This window comes from Schistocerca serialis, chromosome 7, assembly GCF_023864345.2.
Source record: "Schistocerca serialis cubense isolate TAMUIC-IGC-003099 chromosome 7, iqSchSeri2.2, whole genome shotgun sequence".
Lineage (NCBI taxonomy): Eukaryota > Metazoa > Arthropoda > Insecta > Orthoptera > Acrididae > Schistocerca > Schistocerca serialis.
In genome coordinates this window covers 291,295,445-291,316,317 of record NC_064644.1, presented here as the reverse complement: position 1 = coordinate 291,316,317, position 20,873 = coordinate 291,295,445, and the positions used below count along the sequence as shown (strand labels likewise).

General features: G+C 35.8%; 1 protein-coding gene across 17 annotated transcripts in view; it reads right to left on the bottom strand.

Annotated features, from left to right (window-relative positions):
* Positions 1 to 20,873, bottom strand: part of LOC126412332 (tropomyosin) — a 164,722-nt gene that overhangs the window by 8,361 nt on the left and 135,488 nt on the right. For 7 of the 17 annotated variants that reach the window (XM_050081865.1, XM_050081868.1, XM_050081864.1 and 4 more), the window contains 4 exons: positions 19,045 to 19,162; positions 5,486 to 5,556; positions 3,968 to 4,043; positions 1,765 to 1,827 (listed from right to left, as the gene is read on the bottom strand). In XM_050081865.1, coding sequence (XP_049937822.1) covers positions 1,765 to 1,827; positions 3,968 to 4,043; positions 5,486 to 5,556; positions 19,045 to 19,162 — 328 coding nt within the window. Of the gene's footprint in view, positions 1 to 1,527; positions 1,591 to 1,764; positions 1,828 to 3,967; positions 4,044 to 4,741; positions 4,813 to 5,485; positions 5,557 to 19,044; positions 19,163 to 19,554; positions 19,673 to 20,873 lie in introns of all 17 variants that reach the window. The other 10 variants (XM_050081869.1, XM_050081866.1, XM_050081860.1 and 7 more) reach the window with 3 other exon arrangements.

Sequence of the window (20,873 nt, the reverse complement as noted above, 5' to 3'; positions counted from 1 at the left end):
TAGTTACAGAGGTAAGAGGAGGGTACACAGTTTAATTTATATTCAGATCAAATTGTACACTAGGTTACAATGTTACATGAGGGAAAGGTGGGTGAGGAATCCTACGATCAAATGAACTCTGCCTTTAGACCACACATTTCATTCTAAGAATATTAAGTCACAGCAGCCAGAGACTGCAGTCGTTTGTACGTTGCGTTTCCATGGTTGTGTGTAATCTATTTCTGATGAAGGCCTTGCTTGCTGATAGCTCACTTTCTGACAGACTTTTTGTTGTGCCTCTCCACATGTTAGCAGCTCCACTATATGGTGAGTATCATAATATTGTTACATTCCAAGTCTTTATTACAGTTTACCTTTTAAAATTATATAGCTGTAAATAGCTGGCTGCAACGTATGTACACACATTTACAAAGAACTACATTATGTTGAAGTAGTGTAAATATATCTAACTGTATCTTCAATAATTCATCTAATTAAAAGTAGTATGATACATCAATTAATGTGTGTTGTCCTCCCCCCCCCCCCCCACCCACACACACAACACACAGTAAGTTATTAATTGTTGCACTTACAGACTACAATAATTAGTCCAACAATAAAAATATTTTCGGTGATATTAGGGCAGAACTTATCTGATCATGCATAATTTTATGTGAACAAGTAAAGGAAGTAAAGCGTCTGCATGCTAACATTAGTTAAAAGTACTCATCCACACAATTTACCAAAAATTTGGACACACACACACACACACACACACACACACACACACACACACACACAGACAGACAGACAGACAGACAGACAGAGAGAGAGAGAGAGAGAGAGACGTCACCAACCTTACCAGATGAAGCTGTGAAGCTGTAGCAAGGAGAAATACTCCCAAATTAGGTGCTACCAAGAAAAAGACAATTTTTAAATTTGATATTTCTAAGCAATATCAGCAAGTACAGTATGCACGATTCATCGCCAGTGCATGGCTATTTATTCAATCTAGAGTGCTGATAAATTTAATGTCAACTGGGTTACACAGTACTGTATTGGTTCGAAGGGGATGGGTCAACTGTGCTAACAGCAACACAAATTTAAGCAAATACTAAAGGGCCCTTTACAACTCACCACTACTCAAATTGGAGTGAAAACAATTTGTTCTGTTTATATGAGGATCACAATTCAGTCAGTCCCTCCTCTTAACAATACTAATATCACAGCAAAAATTATTTTTTTTGTTTTTAAGGTCAGACTACTAATTACTACATACTTCTAATCAATTTGTTTAAATGGTACTTGCAGATAAACCTAGAGAAACTAAAAACCCAAATAAAAATATTTACAGTGCCTCCCTGAGTTAATTCTAAAATGAGCCTATTATTCCCAGTAGCAATGATTAACTCCAACATTGATGTTTTAAAAAAGTCTAGAAAATAGCTAAGTGAGTAAGCTGCCCACCACCAACTGTAATTGAAAATATTCCGTAGAAGCTTGTCTCCAGTTTGACAGGATAAAAATGTACTGTTTCCATAAAGTTACCTCTTTCAAAGATCCAGAAAGGGCTTTCACCTGCTCCTCAAACGTCTCTTCACGCTGTGTCGCCTAGGAAATGTGACAGAGGAAGCAAAGGCATCAGGCAAAAGCTAAACACTCTGCATTAAAAAGACGTTCACATGTTAAAATAAATACACAAAAAAGATCACAGGCACACTGCAAACTACGGTTATGACAACCATGCTTGGATCTAGCTCGACACAAATAACCGTCGTGCTATACCTCCTTTAGCCTGTTGTTCAGGTTCTTAATCTGTTGCTTATACTCCTCCTCACGCTGGTTTGCCTATTGTTATCAATGGAAACAAAAGTCATATCATTCATAAATCTCAAAATAAAATTGTTTACTATCATTTATTGGACAAAGAAAATCAACAAGAACATACTTTTAAGCTTTCTCTGAGGCTCCATACTATCCAGATGCTTTCTCTCTGCGTTACTATGAAATGCTGTATTACTATACATTACATCTATAATGAAAATAATTCTTATGTTGCAGGTACGAATGCTTTGACTGGTGTGCAGATAATTTTTCATGGCAAGTTCTTCAAATAAAAGAAACACTGATGGAACTGGATATTTATGAAACGTTCTGTTTCAGTATGAACTTGCAATCAGTCCTAAAAATTTTCTCCTCTAAGAACATCTGAATATAAGCGTATGAAGCCTCTAACTGCACTCAGTAAAGTATATAAATATTTACAAACTTGATCCATGTAACAGTCATAAAATACTTTTAAAAATCAGCCACATCACATCTTACCATCTGGTCTGTTCTATAGAAAATGTATGCAATATATAACAAACTCCGTGAATCCGTATGCATTTGAATTTTCACAAGTGGAGGCAAGTTACATATTTTACTCTCAACAAACTCATTATTTAACAGATTGCCATTACTTAAAACATACCAGGAAATTTCTGTAGCCCCTTGACTAAAAACATTACATGATGGTTCCTGTATGCACAATGGAATCTACAAGCCAACTTTACACCCCATGCATTTGTTTTCCTTAGTAAAGCAATCCATGACAGGATGCATATCAAATCTACATTGCTTTTCATTATTACCGGAAAGCCTATACGTTATTATGGGGATCGTCCACATAAAATGGTCCTGGAGATGGAAAGGTAAACCAACGATTGAAGATCATCTAGAAATTTAAGTCCTGTGAATTATAACAGAAGTTTTCAGCTTATGACTTACTATGAATAGTGAAAGGAAATGGCAAGCTATAGAAAATTTTTCCTGCAGCGAAATAAAGAGACGTGGCTGCAAAACGACTAACATGGTGATCAAAGTTTTTCACAGAGGCTGAGGGAAATGTTGAAAAACTACCTAAAATCAGAATACAACAAAGCTATAACACTTAACCATTATTTAATATCTTACAGACAACTACGTGGAAATCAAAACCCCATTTAACACAAATCTGCTACTTGCCAACAATGGCCTCAGTATATTAACACTATACTACCATTTAATATTAACCCCATTTTCTAACTCCCTTATGTGGAAAGGTGAATAAAATTTAAGTGTACAAGGAAACATGCATGATGATGATGATGATGATGCTGCTGCTCTCCCCCCCCCCCCCCCCCCCTGGTCCAAAATACTAATGAATGATAACATCACTAAAAGAAATAAATTACCTGAAGCTGACCAGTCAAGTCATTAACAGCCTAGGGTCCACAGCTATTACACTGCACAAACTTACTGGTATCACCACCACCACAAAAACTTTCATTTAAGGGAATTCAAGAACTTTTATTCTGCACCACATATTTTGCTCAAAGCAAAATTTTTGTTTCTATCATAAAGTTTCAATTTACATATTTCCTTGCAGTTTGCAGACGTTTGTCAAAAATCTTGTCACACCACTGCCAGCTGATACGAAAAATCTTCATGTTTGCTATCTGTTCCTATTGTCACTCATCATCAGGCACAAGGAGTTTGACAGCAGTATCATACATATCCATACATGATATCCATTACACACTATAGAATGTACACACTAACTGGATAACCAAACTCAATGCATAGAACTGGAGCATTGTTTAGGCAATCCAGTGCATCAATAATAATACTGTAATAATAATAATAATGATAATAATAATACAATTTAAATTATCCATATTGTGTTGTATTGTCCAAATCGAAAACATGATATGCCCAGTCACATTATTATTGCCAAGAGAAGCTTAGCATCAACAAAGATTTTTATAGCAGCTGACTGGATAACACGAGTTTTGACTAATTTTAAAATATTATAATTTTTTTCATTTGTGTGAAGACCACATGTAACTAGAACAATTATTGAAAATTAAGACTATTGTAAGTACTGTTTCCTAAATTTATTTTTTGAACAATACTCAATTGACTGACATTATGGCTAAATCACACTCACTCATACTGTTTTGCTTACCTTCTCTTCTGAAACCTCAAGGGATTTCAGGTTATTGCCAACAACACGGAGCTCCTCTTCCAGTTCCACAATTTTGCTGCAAATTTTTAAAAACCATTATTATCTGCACAACAATTTTTTTTACATCTTATGAGGAAATCATTCAAAGTCATTTTTTTATTACAGCTGAATTTTTTCATAATAAGTTTCTTTTAACTGCATGGACTACTCTGAGAAACTTTATCTCTGAATTAGCTGTTGCCAATTATCATTAAGTTTAAGATAAATATAAATGTAAATGCCTATAATTTAATAACAGTAACTAGGTTAGTACACAAAACCATAAATACAGTTAACTGGGTGGATAAGCATTTTCATATTACAAAGTTTTTGTGTTTTCTACTTACTGTGTTACGGTGATACTTGCAATACCCAATCCGAGCAATGAAAATCACTGTGGATAACAAAGGATGATTTAACTCGTTGTACTCTTGCTTGATGCGAGTTCTCTCCTGAATTTTAAGAATTGTTTATTGAAAGAGGACATCAACTAAAATGCTCTCTCACTTACATAACTTTTAAATATGCTGGGAAAATTAGCAGTCTCCAAGAAATTCGAGTTTTGGGGCATTAAATATCTTGAGTAAATGATTTGGAATATTGTTTTCTACTGAGCGGTTCTTCTCTTCTTTGACATCAGCCTATTTATCCGACCCCCCCCCCCCCCCCCAAATAACCGTAGGACCAACAAGTGTGGTCATTTCAGTTTTTAGAATTCGGCGATTTAAGACTAACCTGTCACTCTGCTCAGCACGTTCTTCTGCTCGCTCCAAATCCTGTTCCATCATCACGAGTTTTCGGGCAACCTACACCACAACACGGTGCGAAAGAAATATGCACATGCAGTGAGTATGAGAATAAAACACCTACGACATACTTTATATCACATGTTGCACTTAAAGAGAATGTTTCACTACACCATAAAAGTAATTTGTGACCCTTCAGGAATTTTACTCAAAAAATTTGACTCATCTGAGGAATATTATTAGCTGAAAGCATCTTACAAGTGGTAACATGTGATAAAAAGTTCATAGCATTTATGTAGTGCAGTGAATATCAACAAACAGTTAGCAATAGCCATGCAATAAAAGGAACAATGTTTAATTAATGCTGTCAATCCCAATGTGAGCATCACTGGTGCAAAGAAGTAGTGAGAGAATAATTCCTGGCTCATGCTTTAGCATAACATTGTTCCTCTTGTGCTTTTGCAGATCAGAACAACTCAAGATAAAGCATTTCTCCAGATGACATGGCTGCTCCTGAAAGCTGAGATGTTCTACAGCAAAAGCAAAAATAAAAACATGGGCCATACATCACAGACAACTAGAAATGAATCAACACATGAAGATAAGTACTACAGACCAGGACATGTTAAGCTGATAACTACAAACACCTGAAAGTTCAAAAGGATTGTATGTTTTGAGACACAGCAAACTGATGAAAGCATGCCAAATTTTTATGTTAACATATGAAACATACGATTCCCCAGCTTCTGCACGCTCTTCTGCTCTTTCCAAGTCAGCTTCCACCATGGCCAACTTACGAGCAACCTGAAAGATAACCCACAACCTTCACCCAACAGATATTTTGCACAACTTACTGAGCCAGCTGATGCAATGCACACCACAATGAACAAATGTTAAAATGATTGGATGTATTTAGCGTCTAATGTTTCTTTATTCTTTATTAAAGTGATTAAAGTGCAAAATGTTCAAAGCTGGTAACTTTCTTTAATTTTATGAAGGAATAATATTGTTCCACTCAATGGTAATCTTTAAAGTAGGCAGTCTCCCCACAATACAGACAGTAAAAAAATTGAGTTTATAGAGTCAACTCCTACCCCCCCCCCCTCCCAAAAAGAAGTACATCATGTATACACACACACACACACACACACACACACACACACACACACACACACACACACACACACACACACACAAGAAAAACAGCTAAAGTGCACCAGCATTCAATAGGCACATTTCATGACATGCACAAATTAAATTAAATTAAATTATACATTCTTTACACACAGACGACTATCACAGCTTTAACATATAAAAGGATCTTATTTGCCTCTATCAGGTACACATGCATAATCAGTTAAGCACTAGGGGGAACTGCTCTATCATCAAAGATCAAATAAAAAATTTCAGTAGAGACAGAATGCTTATTCTCATCACATTGTCTTTAGGTGAAATTCAATGAGGTTACAGTCAAAACTGAATGCTATGTGTTAAATTTTTTTCTACTGGTGCTTACTATTGGAACTATCTACAAGCTAACATTATCAAAAGTGGCAGCTAGAAGTCTTATTATATGGTATTTGAAAACTAACAAATTAATCATTGTGGGTCAGCACTGTAACTAAAATAATTAATTTACACACAGTTCATGCAAAACTCCAGTGCTCTGAGTGAAATGAGATTTTCCACCTACGAAGGCACAGCTCAGTTGCCGTAACTTTAAAACAAATAAGTTAAGTTATTGCATCCTATAGTGACATAATGAACAAGGGGAAAACTACGCCGTCATGGAATAAGTCCACCTCTATTATCAAAAGCGTATTTTAAGTGCCACTCTTTGTGAAAAAGTTATCTTGGGATGCATACAGTAATGACAGAGTATAAAAGATTTTCTGTGGGTGTGAGGGGATGTAGACAACAAAAAAACCTTTTTTAATCAGAGGCACAATACGTACCTCAGCTAACACACTATGAGAAGAAATACAAACAACACTAAGATGAAACTTCCTGGCAGATTAAAACTGTGTGCCCGACCGAGACTTGAACTCGGGACCTTTGCCTTTCGCGGGCAAGTGCTCTACCAACACTAAGATGTCTGAATCCTTTAACATGAACAAACTACTGCATTACGTAACACTTACTAAACACTGTTTATCTAAAATTTCCGGTGGAACCATCAAAATTTTTATATGGTAGACCCAGCCATTCAGTAATAAAAACTTCAATATTAATAGGCCTCTGAAGAAAGGACAACTAGTTAGAGTGGAAAAATAGGTTGAGTACTACCTTTCAGTCTCCTTTTGTATAAATTATTTTAAATCACCTCACTCAATTCATGTGGAATCAAGTAGCATTATTCTTTGGCGCTTATGAATACTGAAGTCTCAAAATAATTGACTGAAATTGATAACCAATTGTTTATTGCAGTCACTGACTAAAGAATACAGACTATTGTATAAACAGAACTTGAAATTTCCATATCCAGAAGTGTTAAGAGAACACTAGTGCCTGATTGTAAATCAAATCACAGGGTAAAAAACCAAATTAACACTTTGTAAGCTACCTGGGTGCAAATAATTTTAAAACATGAATAAATTAAAAATATTCCATTCATGTGAGCCAACTAACTATAAAGTTGTCTTTTCCAGGACAATATTTTAATCACTGTTTAGTAAAAATTTTGTATTAGAGCACTTGTGTAACTAACCATAATTACAAAAAAAAAACCCGACACTGCTAATTTTTCTATTTTTACAAAATAATGGATAAACAAAGGAAAAAAATGAACATTTCACATTTGACTCAAACAAGGTTCAGCAAACAGTAATTGTATGTATCCACGAGATGTATAACAGAATTGTCATGACAATGACAAACAGGGTGCATAAAGATACAGAACGAAAGGTCAAGCACACAATTTTCTGATACTTCAGTCTGAACTGGTAGAAAGAAATCCAACATTCTTGTGGCATTGTAATCAAACTCTCCCCAACACTGGAGATACTTCACATGAATTGTCAAAATAATTTGCATCAACACATAAGTCCTGACAATCTTAACCTCTCCAAAGGGTGCAATGGACATTAAACTGTATGCACAATATCACTAACTACAGTTTAAAGTATTTTATCAGTTACTAAACATTTACAGTAATGTAGTACCAAGTAATTGGTCACATGCTGCATATTTTAAATGGTTTATAACAACATGACAGACTGGCTGACCAGTATTTTTCTTAAGGTGGTGTAATTTTATTACTGCCATTAAAGACATTAACAGTAGATGAAAGATTATTTTATCTTTCAGAACTAAATTCAAAAGAATTTAATTTCTTTAACTAGTTGTCCACCACTGTGTAATGTAATTTTAGTTTTCTTATGTGAATTATTATTATTTTTTTAATGTATGACAGTTTCTCTTATTTGGTAAGAATATCACAATTAATAACTGTATGATGAACACATACAAGATGTGGATTCTGAAGGGAAATCAATAAGTATTTGGGTTCTCAATGTATCTCCCTGTATCAAATATATATCCTCTACTCTGACAATAACTGTGCAGTCATTTTGTATCATCAACTGTGACAGTTTCATGCAGCATACTGATATCCTAAAATCTGTTCTACTGTGATCTCTCTCTCTCTCTCTCTCTCTCTCTCTCTCTCTCTCTCTCTCTCTCTCTCTGTGTGTGTGTGTGTGTGTGTGTGTGTGTGTGTGTGTGTGTGTGTGTGTGTGTGTAAGCTGAATACAAAAAGGTACTTAAACTATTAATTTTTTAAAATGTCAGGTCTTATTCATTACCTTGTCTCTGTAAATATACTAAGGACACACATGGAAGGAGGAGGGGTGGGGGGAAGGGGTGGTGGTACACTGTCCCTTAGGGTGGTCTATCTGCCATTTACTCCTACACTATCACCTCAAATTATTCTGTTCTGTTGAGGTTTGATTTGATTTTTTACACACTCATTTCAACCAAATCCATGACTATTTTGGTGTAAACAAACTGCTTGCTCTCTTTTATGTACACAGCATTTAATTAGCTGAGAAATATTTCTAGCCCCTAGGCAAACAAACACCCCCACCCCCATTTGTCAAAAAAGTTTTATTTTAACTCTGTATAGAAAGTCTTGTTAGATAGTTTCTTCTTATATTGTTCAATGTCCAACAGTTATAAAAATTCATTTTACTACATTTTGTTTATTAATAGTACAAGGCACATCTCAACCACATACAGAGCAGGATGCAAGTTGCATGTGCTGTTATATAATAATTGAACTTATCTGCAAAAGCTACACTATTACTATACCTTTAGCTCTTCCAGGGACAGGAGGGGGTAAAATGATTGTATAATGAAGGCCAGAGTTCCTGTAATACCAGTCACCACTGTATTTTAGACTAAGGGTACTAAGTTCAGGCAAATGGTCTCAGTTCCTTTTCTTGTTTCGATAGCTTTTGCTGTCTATAAACACAGTGTGTGCAACATTTTGCATGTTTTTCCTTCCACTAAATTTGCACTCTAGAACCCACCTTACAGTGTATGACAAATGGTACACCGTCCTAAATCCCCTTCTCTCACACCCCAAACCCTATTCCACTTCATTTGGCAATACTGCGTAGGAAGAAAAACAGCTCATAAGTAGAGGTATAAGCTCTACTTACTTATTTTATGGTTATGACCACTTCACGAGATGTATGTGGGAGGAAGTATGTGCTCAACTGTATTTTGAAAGTGCCCTTTGAATCTGAATAGCAAGCCTCTTTCATATTCCCAATTCTTTTTTAGTATGTAGTAACGGATTTGCAAGAGTGTGTGCCAAATTCATAAATCTAAGTCCCTGGATGCAGCAGTTCATAAAACAAGTGAAATGCAACCACTCGCCCACAGTGGATCAACACATGGAGCACAAGAACACACAAACAGCAGCATTCACACTAGTGTTCTTCCTAGGAAAGTACACATTCTCTCACACAGACACTCAAAAGACACACCCTGTGACCACAGGAGTAGGTTGTGTGTGTGTGTGTGTGTGTGTGTGTGTGTGTGTGTGTGTGTGTGTGTGTGTGTAGTGGCATGAGATTGTGTATGAATATACACTTTTCTAGAAAGAAACATAGTGCTCAAAAGTTAGTGTGAATACTGTTTTCTGTGCTTCATGCTTCAATTCGCTCCGAGTGAGTGGCTACCTTTCTGGTATTTCACATATAAATTCATAAATCTTGTCGAGTCCCCCCCTCTATTAATCTCACCTGGTCAAGTTCCTACGAAACAATAATATTCAAGAGTCAGTCAGTTTGCAAGTTTTCTTTTTTTTTTTTGTGTGTGGCTACCATCAACTCAACATTTCTAATCTTCAGTGAGGGATCTCTAATTCGAAAGAATTTACATGCTATGTTACCTTTCCTACAACATTTAAATTCGCTCTTGGTTGTTCCAGACACGTAACCTGTATTTTTTGGCTATTGTTGTTTCCAGTGATTTAATGCCAGGGGTGCAATTAACAATAATGGGTCATTGCATTTATTTGTTCACAAAACCATATATTCGTTTACATTTAGTTTTTACTGACAGTCTCTGTATCAAATATCAATCAATTCTTCATCTTCTTACATTTTGTTAGCATCTCTACACCTTCTCCTCCACTATTTACTGAGAACTTGTAACCATAGCACACCATGTGACCAGCAATGGCAGTGTAACGGTGCTATAACCACCTCTTCTACAATCAATCACACAAAACTCACGTTATCCAGTAAATTATATATGTAACATTCTTTTAGCACTTCTGTGGAGCATGCTGTTAACTAATTTCACATCTTATAATTTCTCCCTGCTAATGACAGAAACTGAGTTTTGTTTGCTCTAATTGCCACAAACCACAAAAAGTTGGATTTTAATCACAAAAAGAAATAAGCTGACTTTAGAAGCAGAAATAGCACAATCTGCTACTCCGATTTCATGTATCAAATTACAAAATGAAGCAGTGTGTGTAAAATACTACTGACTAAATCAGATTCTGAGAAAGCTTTTGACAGCTATACAAATATCCTGAGTAACAACCTTGAGAAGCAAATAGTTAAGTCAACCTGCATTAATATACAAAAGAATATAAATGCCAATGCTCCTGCTTCCACTAGACTTCTTCAGAATTATTGTAAAATCTGAACTGAAATGATCATACTAGGAGAGTGCTTCTTGCCGAAGGTTCTGAGCAGCTCCTCCAGAAGTTATATATTTGAAATGAGAAAATGAAATGTATGTGAAAAGAACATCTGATCTATCTGTATTTTGTTGATATTGCACTGTTTGTTTCTAGTGCATGTAGGCTTCAATATGGAAACAATAATCTGAACAGAGCAAGTTTCAAAGTATACTTGAAAATCAAATGCTCCCACAATGACGTTCAGATTAACAGTGGAGTTACAGAATGAGTTTAATGGGAAGTTTTTATTCAGTTCACTTTATGACTACATGGACAAAAAGGAAATAACACTAAAAATAGCCTAGAGTGATTATGGTGACTAAAAAGGGAACAAATGCAACAAAAAACATGGCAGTGGAATGCAAATTTCTCTAATTAAAAAGAGGTGAGCATGGCAGGAAACAAAGTAAATGCATGTTAAATTAACAAAAAGTGGACATTCCAATGGATGAGAGAGAGAGAGAGAGAGAGAGAGAGAGAGAGAGAGAGAGAGAGAGAGAGAGAGAGAGAGAGAGGGGGGGGGGGGGGGGAAGGAGAGGGAGGGGGGGTTAACGGATTACAACCTAAGGGAAGGTGGGTAGATGACAAAATATATAGGCACCACGTGGATGCTTATACTGGAGATTATACTACACAGAGAAGTCTCAAGGGATCGTTAAAGCAGCAATGAATGTCACAAGGCTGCTGGTTTGCTATAAGTCTTGAGTCAAGTTACACAGCTAGTCCAGTGTTCCATGAAAACTCAACTTGTCCAGTAAGTAATATTGGCGAATTCTAGTGAATGCCAGGCAGAAGTCAAGAAACATTGACTTGCCTTGTGTACTACTATATAATGCCATATGGATTTTATGGGCAGAGTGAGCCCAGTGTTACATGTTTACTGCTTGTAGAATGTAAGTCTATTCCTGCACAGAAAATTTCAGTGTCAAAAAAGATCCAAATAGTCCACCATAAAATTTATTTTATTGTTCTACGATATACTGATGCCAGTGATACAGCCCTAGTTTTGTATGAGGATCATCGCAAAAGTGAAGAACGTTTTTATACCACACCCAGTGCCAATCACCACCACCACCACCACAAATATCCCAGTTAGCTCCTTCCCCCACTCCATGTGAACGAAGTTTTGTTTTCAAGCAGTCTCTCCTCTATTGTGTAAACTTTTGAAATAGTTGTGTCCATTGAAAATACTGCCAAATGTGAAGAGCATAGTGTTATTCATTTAATGGATACAAAAAATTTTGCAAATCAAATGATGTTTATGGTGATAGTGCAATGAACGAGTCTTCAATGACGTGGAATGTGGTCGGGAAAGGTGTTTTTGATTCTTGAAAATGCTTGGCTTCATGCAACAGCTTTAACCCAGCAATAATTTCAGCAGCGTTACATGGGAAATTTTTTTGAAATCTTCCTTACAGCCCTGACTCAGCACAAAGTGATCTTCACTCACTCAAAACTAAAGGAATTTTTTGGGTGAAAATAGTCCACAAACAACTAAGACCTCAAACAAGCAATGCCATCCTGCCTCAGATTTTTGTCAGCAGATGGGGTACAACATGGGAATTGTAAAACTGATCCAATGTTACAACATATGCCTTGACAGTTATGGTGACTACATTGGAAAATACAGTAAGATACTACAACTTTGTGAAAGTTGTGTTTATTTCTTTTATTTTTATTTATTTACATTAAAACATTCCTTACTTTATGGATGCCCTCCTTACACCTGTCCAAAAATCATATCATGAAAACAACAATGATGTAAGAAACTGTTGCAAGAAAAAAGCCAATTCTTCGTACCAGAGAATCAAGTACATATATCACTAGTACAGTGACCTTTCCTCTGGTTAGCTGTGTCATTTGGTTTTCAAGTCCACTTCCACTAATTACACTGACATTTCAGCATTTTGTGCGTTATTCAAAAGCAACGAACTTCTTGACCGAAATATCTGATGACAATTCATATTTTGGATTTTACTTTGTTATTACTGGTTGTGATAGTGACCTCCATCCATTTACTTACATTACATAAGCCCTAAATTACTTTGTTTTGTTTGTCAGTTTGGTAATTGAGATAAAAAATAAGTGATACACCATCTTCTTCAAATTTGCTGAACACATTACACTTGTTTGAACTTACTTTCGTTTTTGTTTTCAAGGCAGCTTGGTTTTCGTTTAAATCTGAGATGGGGCACCATCTGCCCTTTCTTCGGACAACTTACTCCCAGAACATCGCATCCCATGGGGAAACCAGTAATAACAAGAATTATTTCATGCAGGTGGTGGATGATAGTTACATGAGCTCCTACAAAGTTCCTTTATAATACACAGCTTTAAATCAGTAGACCAACTGTCACTCATGAAGACCTGTGTCAATTAAGAGCATATTTTTTCAAGGTGTTGCATGTGCTGCAGTTGTGGACCCAATAGAATGTGACAACAACAAGTATTTTTGAAGAATCATTTTAAGTAAATCAGACCTTATGCAATGACAAGAAAGTCAAACAGCTTAGAACAAATACAGCAACCATTTGCTTGTTATGCAAGTGCTACACCAAGGGATTGTTACCAAACTACACAGTTAACCAACATTATTACTTTCAAGTGTAAAAATGATTGCGCAAGGCAGTGCAAAGAAGGAGGCTCTTATTGTCTTACAGCTGTCAGTTTTTGGCTGCTAAATTTTGCGCCCCTGTGATTTTTTGTTCAAGAATGTGTGAATGAATGGGGAAAATTTAGGTTCAGTGTCCTGTTTAGAAGAGGATAATTAAAGAACGAGCCCAAGTTTCAGTTTTACAAGGATGAGAAATAAGTGTTTCTTTTGATCGAATACTCTGGAATTTGCCTTAATTTAATGAAACTGTGAGATATATAAATCTAAATATCCAATAGGGATTTGAATATCACTTTTTCCAAATGTTGAGTTCACTGTCTTAATCATACCCCTTCTCTGATCACTGAATGACAACTGACCTAATAAGAAACATTTTCACGTAAAATGAGAAAATCATTGAAGGCACTAAACGGTACAACTTCCAAAAGTTTTAAAAAACTCATTCCAATGAATAGGTTTAACAATGGAACAAGTAAATCATATCTTATAGATTTTCTGCAAAATACAGTACTGTAATCCATTTTAGCCATCCTCATTGTTCCCCCAGTTACGTATGAATGTTTGACAAAGTTTCGATTGACCACAATCCAACTACAACATTCCGTCACTAAAATGACAGCACAGTAAAACTATTTCCAAATCAGATGACCAAAATCTACGTAAACTGCCTTATGCACATCAAGGAAATCCACTTTTGACAAGTTGGTACTAAGCCAGCACTGGCCGAAACAGGTTCTTTTCCTGATGTACCTCAAATGTATTTAAAGTTTCAACTTTCAAACACAGTATTAAAAGGTGCAACAATTCACGTGCTACTTAACTAGCTCATCAAGACATTTTAGTCTCAATTTTACAGCAACAAACTCTACACTTATTGTGAAAAGTGACCTTAATATTAGATAACAGCATATATAAGTAAATGAAAAAACCAATAAACAATTATCTAAACAAATTAGAAAGCCTGAATATCGTTCTTGCCACTTCTCTAACAGCCAGCATTTTACATTATACTTTAAGGGTTTATACTGTCCAATATTAAAAATGAAGCCAAATGATGATGTTGAAGACAGAACATGTTAATAATTCACATCTAAGATCTCTTGTAATAGCTTACTTTAAGATTATCTGAATTCTTAAAAGCAGTAAAAGTTTTTGTAAGTTGCAGTTTCAAAGGAACTTAGCAATAGTATTATGTCATGTGTACAGACTTCCTGATAAGTGTCTACATAATATGTTGAATCACAAGCATACTTCATGAGAAAAAATAGGTCGCTCAATATTTCTGAATCTATTAGAATTTATGGTAACAACCGACAACAATCATTAACTAGTTCAAGATAATCCTATAACAATTACTTCTGTTCAGATGCTGTTAAACAGGAGTAATGGCAATTAAAATGGAAATGAAGCAACTAAGAGTTTTCGCTTTCACCGGAGTCTTGTCACATTATATCAAAATCATCACTTCAATGTATTTGACAGGTTTGTCATTATTCAATGTTGTGATACTGCAACTGTTGTTGACTGTATGTCATCTGTTTAAGGTAAGTCACAGTAATTGATTCTACTGAATTTTATAAAAATTGTGCACACAGTCACTAAATTTTAAGTAGATTACATTAAAATTTTATTTATAAAATACTTTTTCCAGTTTTTATAAGTCAACACAAATGAGTAACACAGGTATTCTTCAAATGTTCCATCATCATGGTTACTCTCAGAAGTAAACCTAATTTCTATCAGTCACCTTAAGCAACCAAATCCCTATTCAAATTAAACTGGCATTAAATATTTAAATACATAGTGTTTTTAACAGTTAAGACACTAATGTCAATTCTTTTGTGCTCACAGCACTTATCACAACTAAATGCTACAAACCCTCCCCGGATATTACAACACAAAAACAAAGTTTTATACCACTTGCAATTAAAAACATTTCACGTGTATAATGATGTCCGTCACGAACTGTGCAAAATAGTGTTCTAACGGCCATAAGAAATTTGGCAGGACTAGAAATGAACAATAGAGCATATGAGAACACTTTCTGCTTTTCTTGTTATCCTGTTGCTTCTATGAACCTTCTCTCTTAAACAATTTACCGAACTTTATACCATGACACAACAGCCCTCTTCTTAAAAGAGGAATTAAAAAGGTATTGACAGGCAGAATGCCATCCTCACATTCTCACCACTTAGTATTTTGTTATTTGGGCAGCTTGGGCCATGTCAGATTCCAATTTGCTAATCCAAATAGAAGTGAGATCTGAAAATATTGCCAATATGTTTTTAGGTAGTTATTTCTTGCACAGTCAAAAGGCTGCTCTAATTTTGGCTCAGTCTCAAGCTTTTATGTTTTGCTCTCAATATTTTTCCTTGCAAACACTATTAGTGCCGGCCGCGGTGGTCTTGCGGTTCTAGGCGCTCAGTCCGGAGCCGCGCAACTGCTACAGTCGCAGGTTCGAATCCTGCCTCGGGCATGGATGTGTGTGATGTCCTTAGGTTAGTTAGGTTTAAGTAGTTCTAAGTTCTAGGGGACTGATGACCACAGATGTTAAGTCCCATAGTGCTCAGAGCCATTTGAACCACTATTAGTTTTTAATCGTTTGTTCACTTTTATGACGACAATTGACGTTTTACTTCGCATTTTGACCCCTGCGCACTTTTAATCCTATAGCTTTACGCACTATTTTTCTTCTATATAGTAGCATTTCCATCATAGCATGAACAATGATAGGGTGACACTTGCTGAAGACAGATGTGAATACTACAAGATAGGCAAGATAGGAAAGCTACCTGATACAGAGTTTTACCTTTTAAATGACAACTTTTTTTTAATTTCTAAAATTCTGGAAAGTGCCCCAATTTTTGCAACATTTAGTGATCTTTACCATTCTCTCTACAATATCACTTATATAAAACACCCAACACTATTTCTTGAACATATCGAGTCCCTATGTCACATGCCTCTCAAGTAAACAACTACACCCTTTGTTTTGCAACCTATATAATTTTATAGAGGCAATTTTTGAAGTTGATATTACACCGCACATCGGACACACACTGATCACTGCTCTTATTGTCTGCCTCATTTTTCATTTCTTTGCTTATGTAGATGTAAAATGTCTAATTTGTTTCTGGTGGCACTTGAAAATTATGTATTCTCTCTATATGAACATTACAGTCAACAGTTTTCATTATTTTCGGTGACCTTTCCCTTTGCTGTATTAATAGGTACCCTTCAATATAAAATGTAAAACAGGTCATGTAGATTATTGACAGCATTAACAATGAACTAAACACTTACAAATCAACAACATCCACAAGAACAGAACAAAATGAGGTGAACACATTACCATAATGATTAATCAACTAGTGCCTCTCAAAAAATCCTCCCTCACAAAAGGCTCATTTGGCATTATCCAATTCCTCAGCTAGCTTATTTCTAGTTTTCTACGGAATTTTCTTTATAATCCCAGGAAGATTATTATTTTTCATTCTATGGGTAAGAAGCTTTTCCCTCAATGTATCTGAAAGTACTTAGGTTGTTCAGTACCTATACTTAATATATTTTCTGTAGCAGCTGAGTATTTGCAACATTAACTGCAGGGTTCACTTCAACTGGTCCTCCATGAGATATATTCACATCTTAACTACTTCATAATTTAATAAAACCTGGCAGGTATTAAAAATGATGTTCAAAATTAAGGCCTGTTAAAAACAGATGTGCCTTATTCACATATGTTACAGACACGACAGTCCTGATAAAATAAGCATCTAAGAAGCCTGCACAATGAGATATTAATCAATACCAGAACTTTGAAGGGAAGAACAGTTCTCTCATAATTATAATTTATCTTATATTTCTATTATGGTACATTTACAGCAACACAGCATTCTAACATTTATGAGAATAAGCATTCTGTTTTGATAAACTAGATCCACTGATGTCACAATTTTTTTAAATTGTTAACTGAGATTCAACTATAAACAGCACCACAAAAGTAATGAGACTTTACATTCCACAACTTCACTCAGTGCAAGAAAAAAGAAAATATTTGAATGGAAGGCACAACACATGATCAAACAGCATGTTTCAGTTTGTCAATATGAGCAATAAAAATTTAGGAAACACCATTGGTTAGCCACAAAACAGAAAAAAATATTGTAGAAAAACTTAAAATTGAGTTCAGTGTTTTCACTTGTTTCTCTCATGTTCAATTTTCAAGACTGATGAAAATTTGAATGACTGGTTCAATAGTTTTTTCAACATTTTTCTTACACAACTTTATCAACGTACAAGAAGAAAATTTATGCAATGTATTTTCAAATGCTAGTAAATACACTTAAACCAGTCCTGCTAAAGTCTTAACATTTATTCTGTTACAAGCAGATGGTGACTTTCCACATTTACATCACATTTTATGGGAAATTAGTGCACCATTCGGTCACTTTACCTTGTGAGCCATCTCTTGTCCCATAAAACATGACTGATGGCACTGTAAATCTGTCACGTTAAGCAAACATTATTAATCTATGTCCTCAGATTGAGCTACAATGATTTTTTCTTGTTTAATAAAAGTTTTACTATTTGGAAAACTTTACTTTTGTGATGCTGTGGTGAATGATAAATCTACTGCACACTTATGTGTCTAAAGGAATTTATATTTCTGACAAAATCTGTGAATACATAACAAGCAAAATATTAACAAATTAAATCTAATCCAAGTCATGCCATGATAAGAAAAACACACAAATGTGAAACTGCTCTTGCTATGAGGTTACTGGAACCTGTTACAGGAATTGAACAATGCTACTGTTACAAAGCACAATTCGAGACATTCCAGGGATGAGATATTATGAGTTAGTGAAATCTAAAAAATCTAGCAGACATATACCTGTAAAAAACAAACATTTTAGTACATATTATGGAAAACACTTCATGCCAGATGTTTGGGCACCATGGAACTTACAACCGTCGAATGAATGCAAACTCAGTACAAAGTATTTTACGTACGGAGGATTGCTGACCGGCACACACCAGGCTTGCTTGAGCAACACTACCGAAAACACTGTGTCCATGTCATTTCAATGAAAAGTCACACCAGGCATTTTCACTTTCAAGAAAGAAAAGAAAAATTGTCAACTGTTCACATGTACAAGGAAAGAACACTCCAGAGAATAATACAGTCTGACAGCTATTTCTCAAATGAATCCTATTCCACTAGCACTCCGGATTAGTAAGGCACCAAAATAAGCAAAACTAACAAGCCACTAAAGACGTAAAACATAATTTCTTATCTTCCCCAACTGTTCTAGTTATTCCAGCATTGCAATGTTCCATGGTGTTTATGTAAGAACCACAGAATATAAAAACAAAACTAAACGCGACACACAACTTCTTTCTTTTGTTAAACGAAACCAAAACAGCTTATATCTGTTTTGTTCTAAGTTCCATCATGCGAGGAGGGCGCCTTCACCTCATCATACTTCTTGTCGGCTTCTTCTGCCAGGAACCTGGCCTCCTTCAGTTGGTTTTCTAGAGCGTCCATGCGCTCCTCATCAGCCAAGCTGCGATTCTCAAGAATCTTACGAGCTCTGCACCAAACCAAAAAAGAAAACAAATGTGTGTTATTAAAACTGGACTCCCACATTCCCAGCCAGGAGAGGGTATATGTGATGCTGTGTCTTGTCAGAGTACACTGTAGCAAAACATCTGGTTCTAAATAGGAAACCTTAAAGTTTCTTCTCAATTTTATATATCATTGTTTTAAAGAAAGTTTCTGTCTTCCAAATTGAAATTTGACAGGACTATTTTTCTGTGTAAGCTTTTGGAGACCCTATTTCTAAATAGGAAACTGATATCAATGCTAACTGGACTCTGAAAAGACACAGCCATTGTAGATCAGCAGCAGCTCTGGTGACTCGTTCATTTGCAGGTACCTGAAAAACAAAGCCATTACACCAATTATTAGATCCCTGACTCTTACCTCTTCATATTTTTTATCTGCTTCTTCTGCTATGAGCTTAGCTTGTGCCAACTGTGCTTCTAGTATAGCCACACGATCATCTTCCATATTTGTACGATTCTCCAAAGCCTTGCGTATCCTACAAAAACAACACATAATGGAGAGAGTTAGGGCAGAAAGTTAGGGTTCACTCACAGGAGTATAGGAAATACTGGTTTAGTTAGCCTGTGATTAGAAAAGCAACTAATATGCTTCTGAGGTGGTTGCAGAAATAGCTGTGTTGGGAGGTAATGGAAGTATGCAGGCAGATGAGTAACTATAAATGGAAACTGGGAAATTCACAGTATTTTTACAAATGAAATTATAAATGAACACAGTTTTAATTAAAAGGTGTGACTATTATCTGCTGTAACACTGAGTGGATGGGAGGTGGTGGTTAATATTCTCAAGAATAAAATTTCACCTCAAAACTAATACAAAGTGCACAGTACATTGTAAAACTGACTTTTTATACATGAATATTGAATTTTCAGGTCGCTCTGAATTTCTCATGAACACCAGGATCATCAAGTAGAAAGTTCTACCTCAATCTACAGGGTGATCAAAAAGTCAGTATAAATTTGAAAAATTAATAAACCACGGAATAATGTAGATGAGAGAGAAAAATTGACACACATGCTTGGAATGACATGGGGTTTTATTAGAAAACACACACACACACACACACACACACACACACACACACACACACACACACACACACACACACACCAAAGTTCACAAATGTCCAACAGATGGCGTGTGCAAGAATCGTTTGGTGACGATCGTGTGCTCATTCGCCACTTTCGTCATGCTTGGCCTCCCAGGTCCCCAGACCTCAGTGCGTGTGATTATTGGCTTCGAGGTTACCTGAAGTCACAAGTGTATCGTGATCGACCGACATCTCTAGGGATGTTGAAAGACAACATCCAACACCAATGCCTCACCGTAACTCCGGACATGCTTTACAGTGCTGTTCACAACATTATTCCTCGACTACAGCTACTGTTGAGGAATGATGGTGGACATATCGAGCATTTCCTGTAAAGAACATCATCTTTGCTTTGTCTTACTTTGATAATTATTGCTATTCTGATCAGATGAAGCACCATCCGTCAGACATTTTTTTAACTTTTTTATTTTTTTGGTTCTAATAAAACCCCATGTCAATCCAAGCATGTGTGTCAATTTGTGCCTCTCTATCTACATTATTCTGTGATTTATTCAGTTTTCAAATTTATACTGACTTTTTGATCACCCAGTACATACCTCAATGGCAGCGTGTACAACCCCTCTAAATT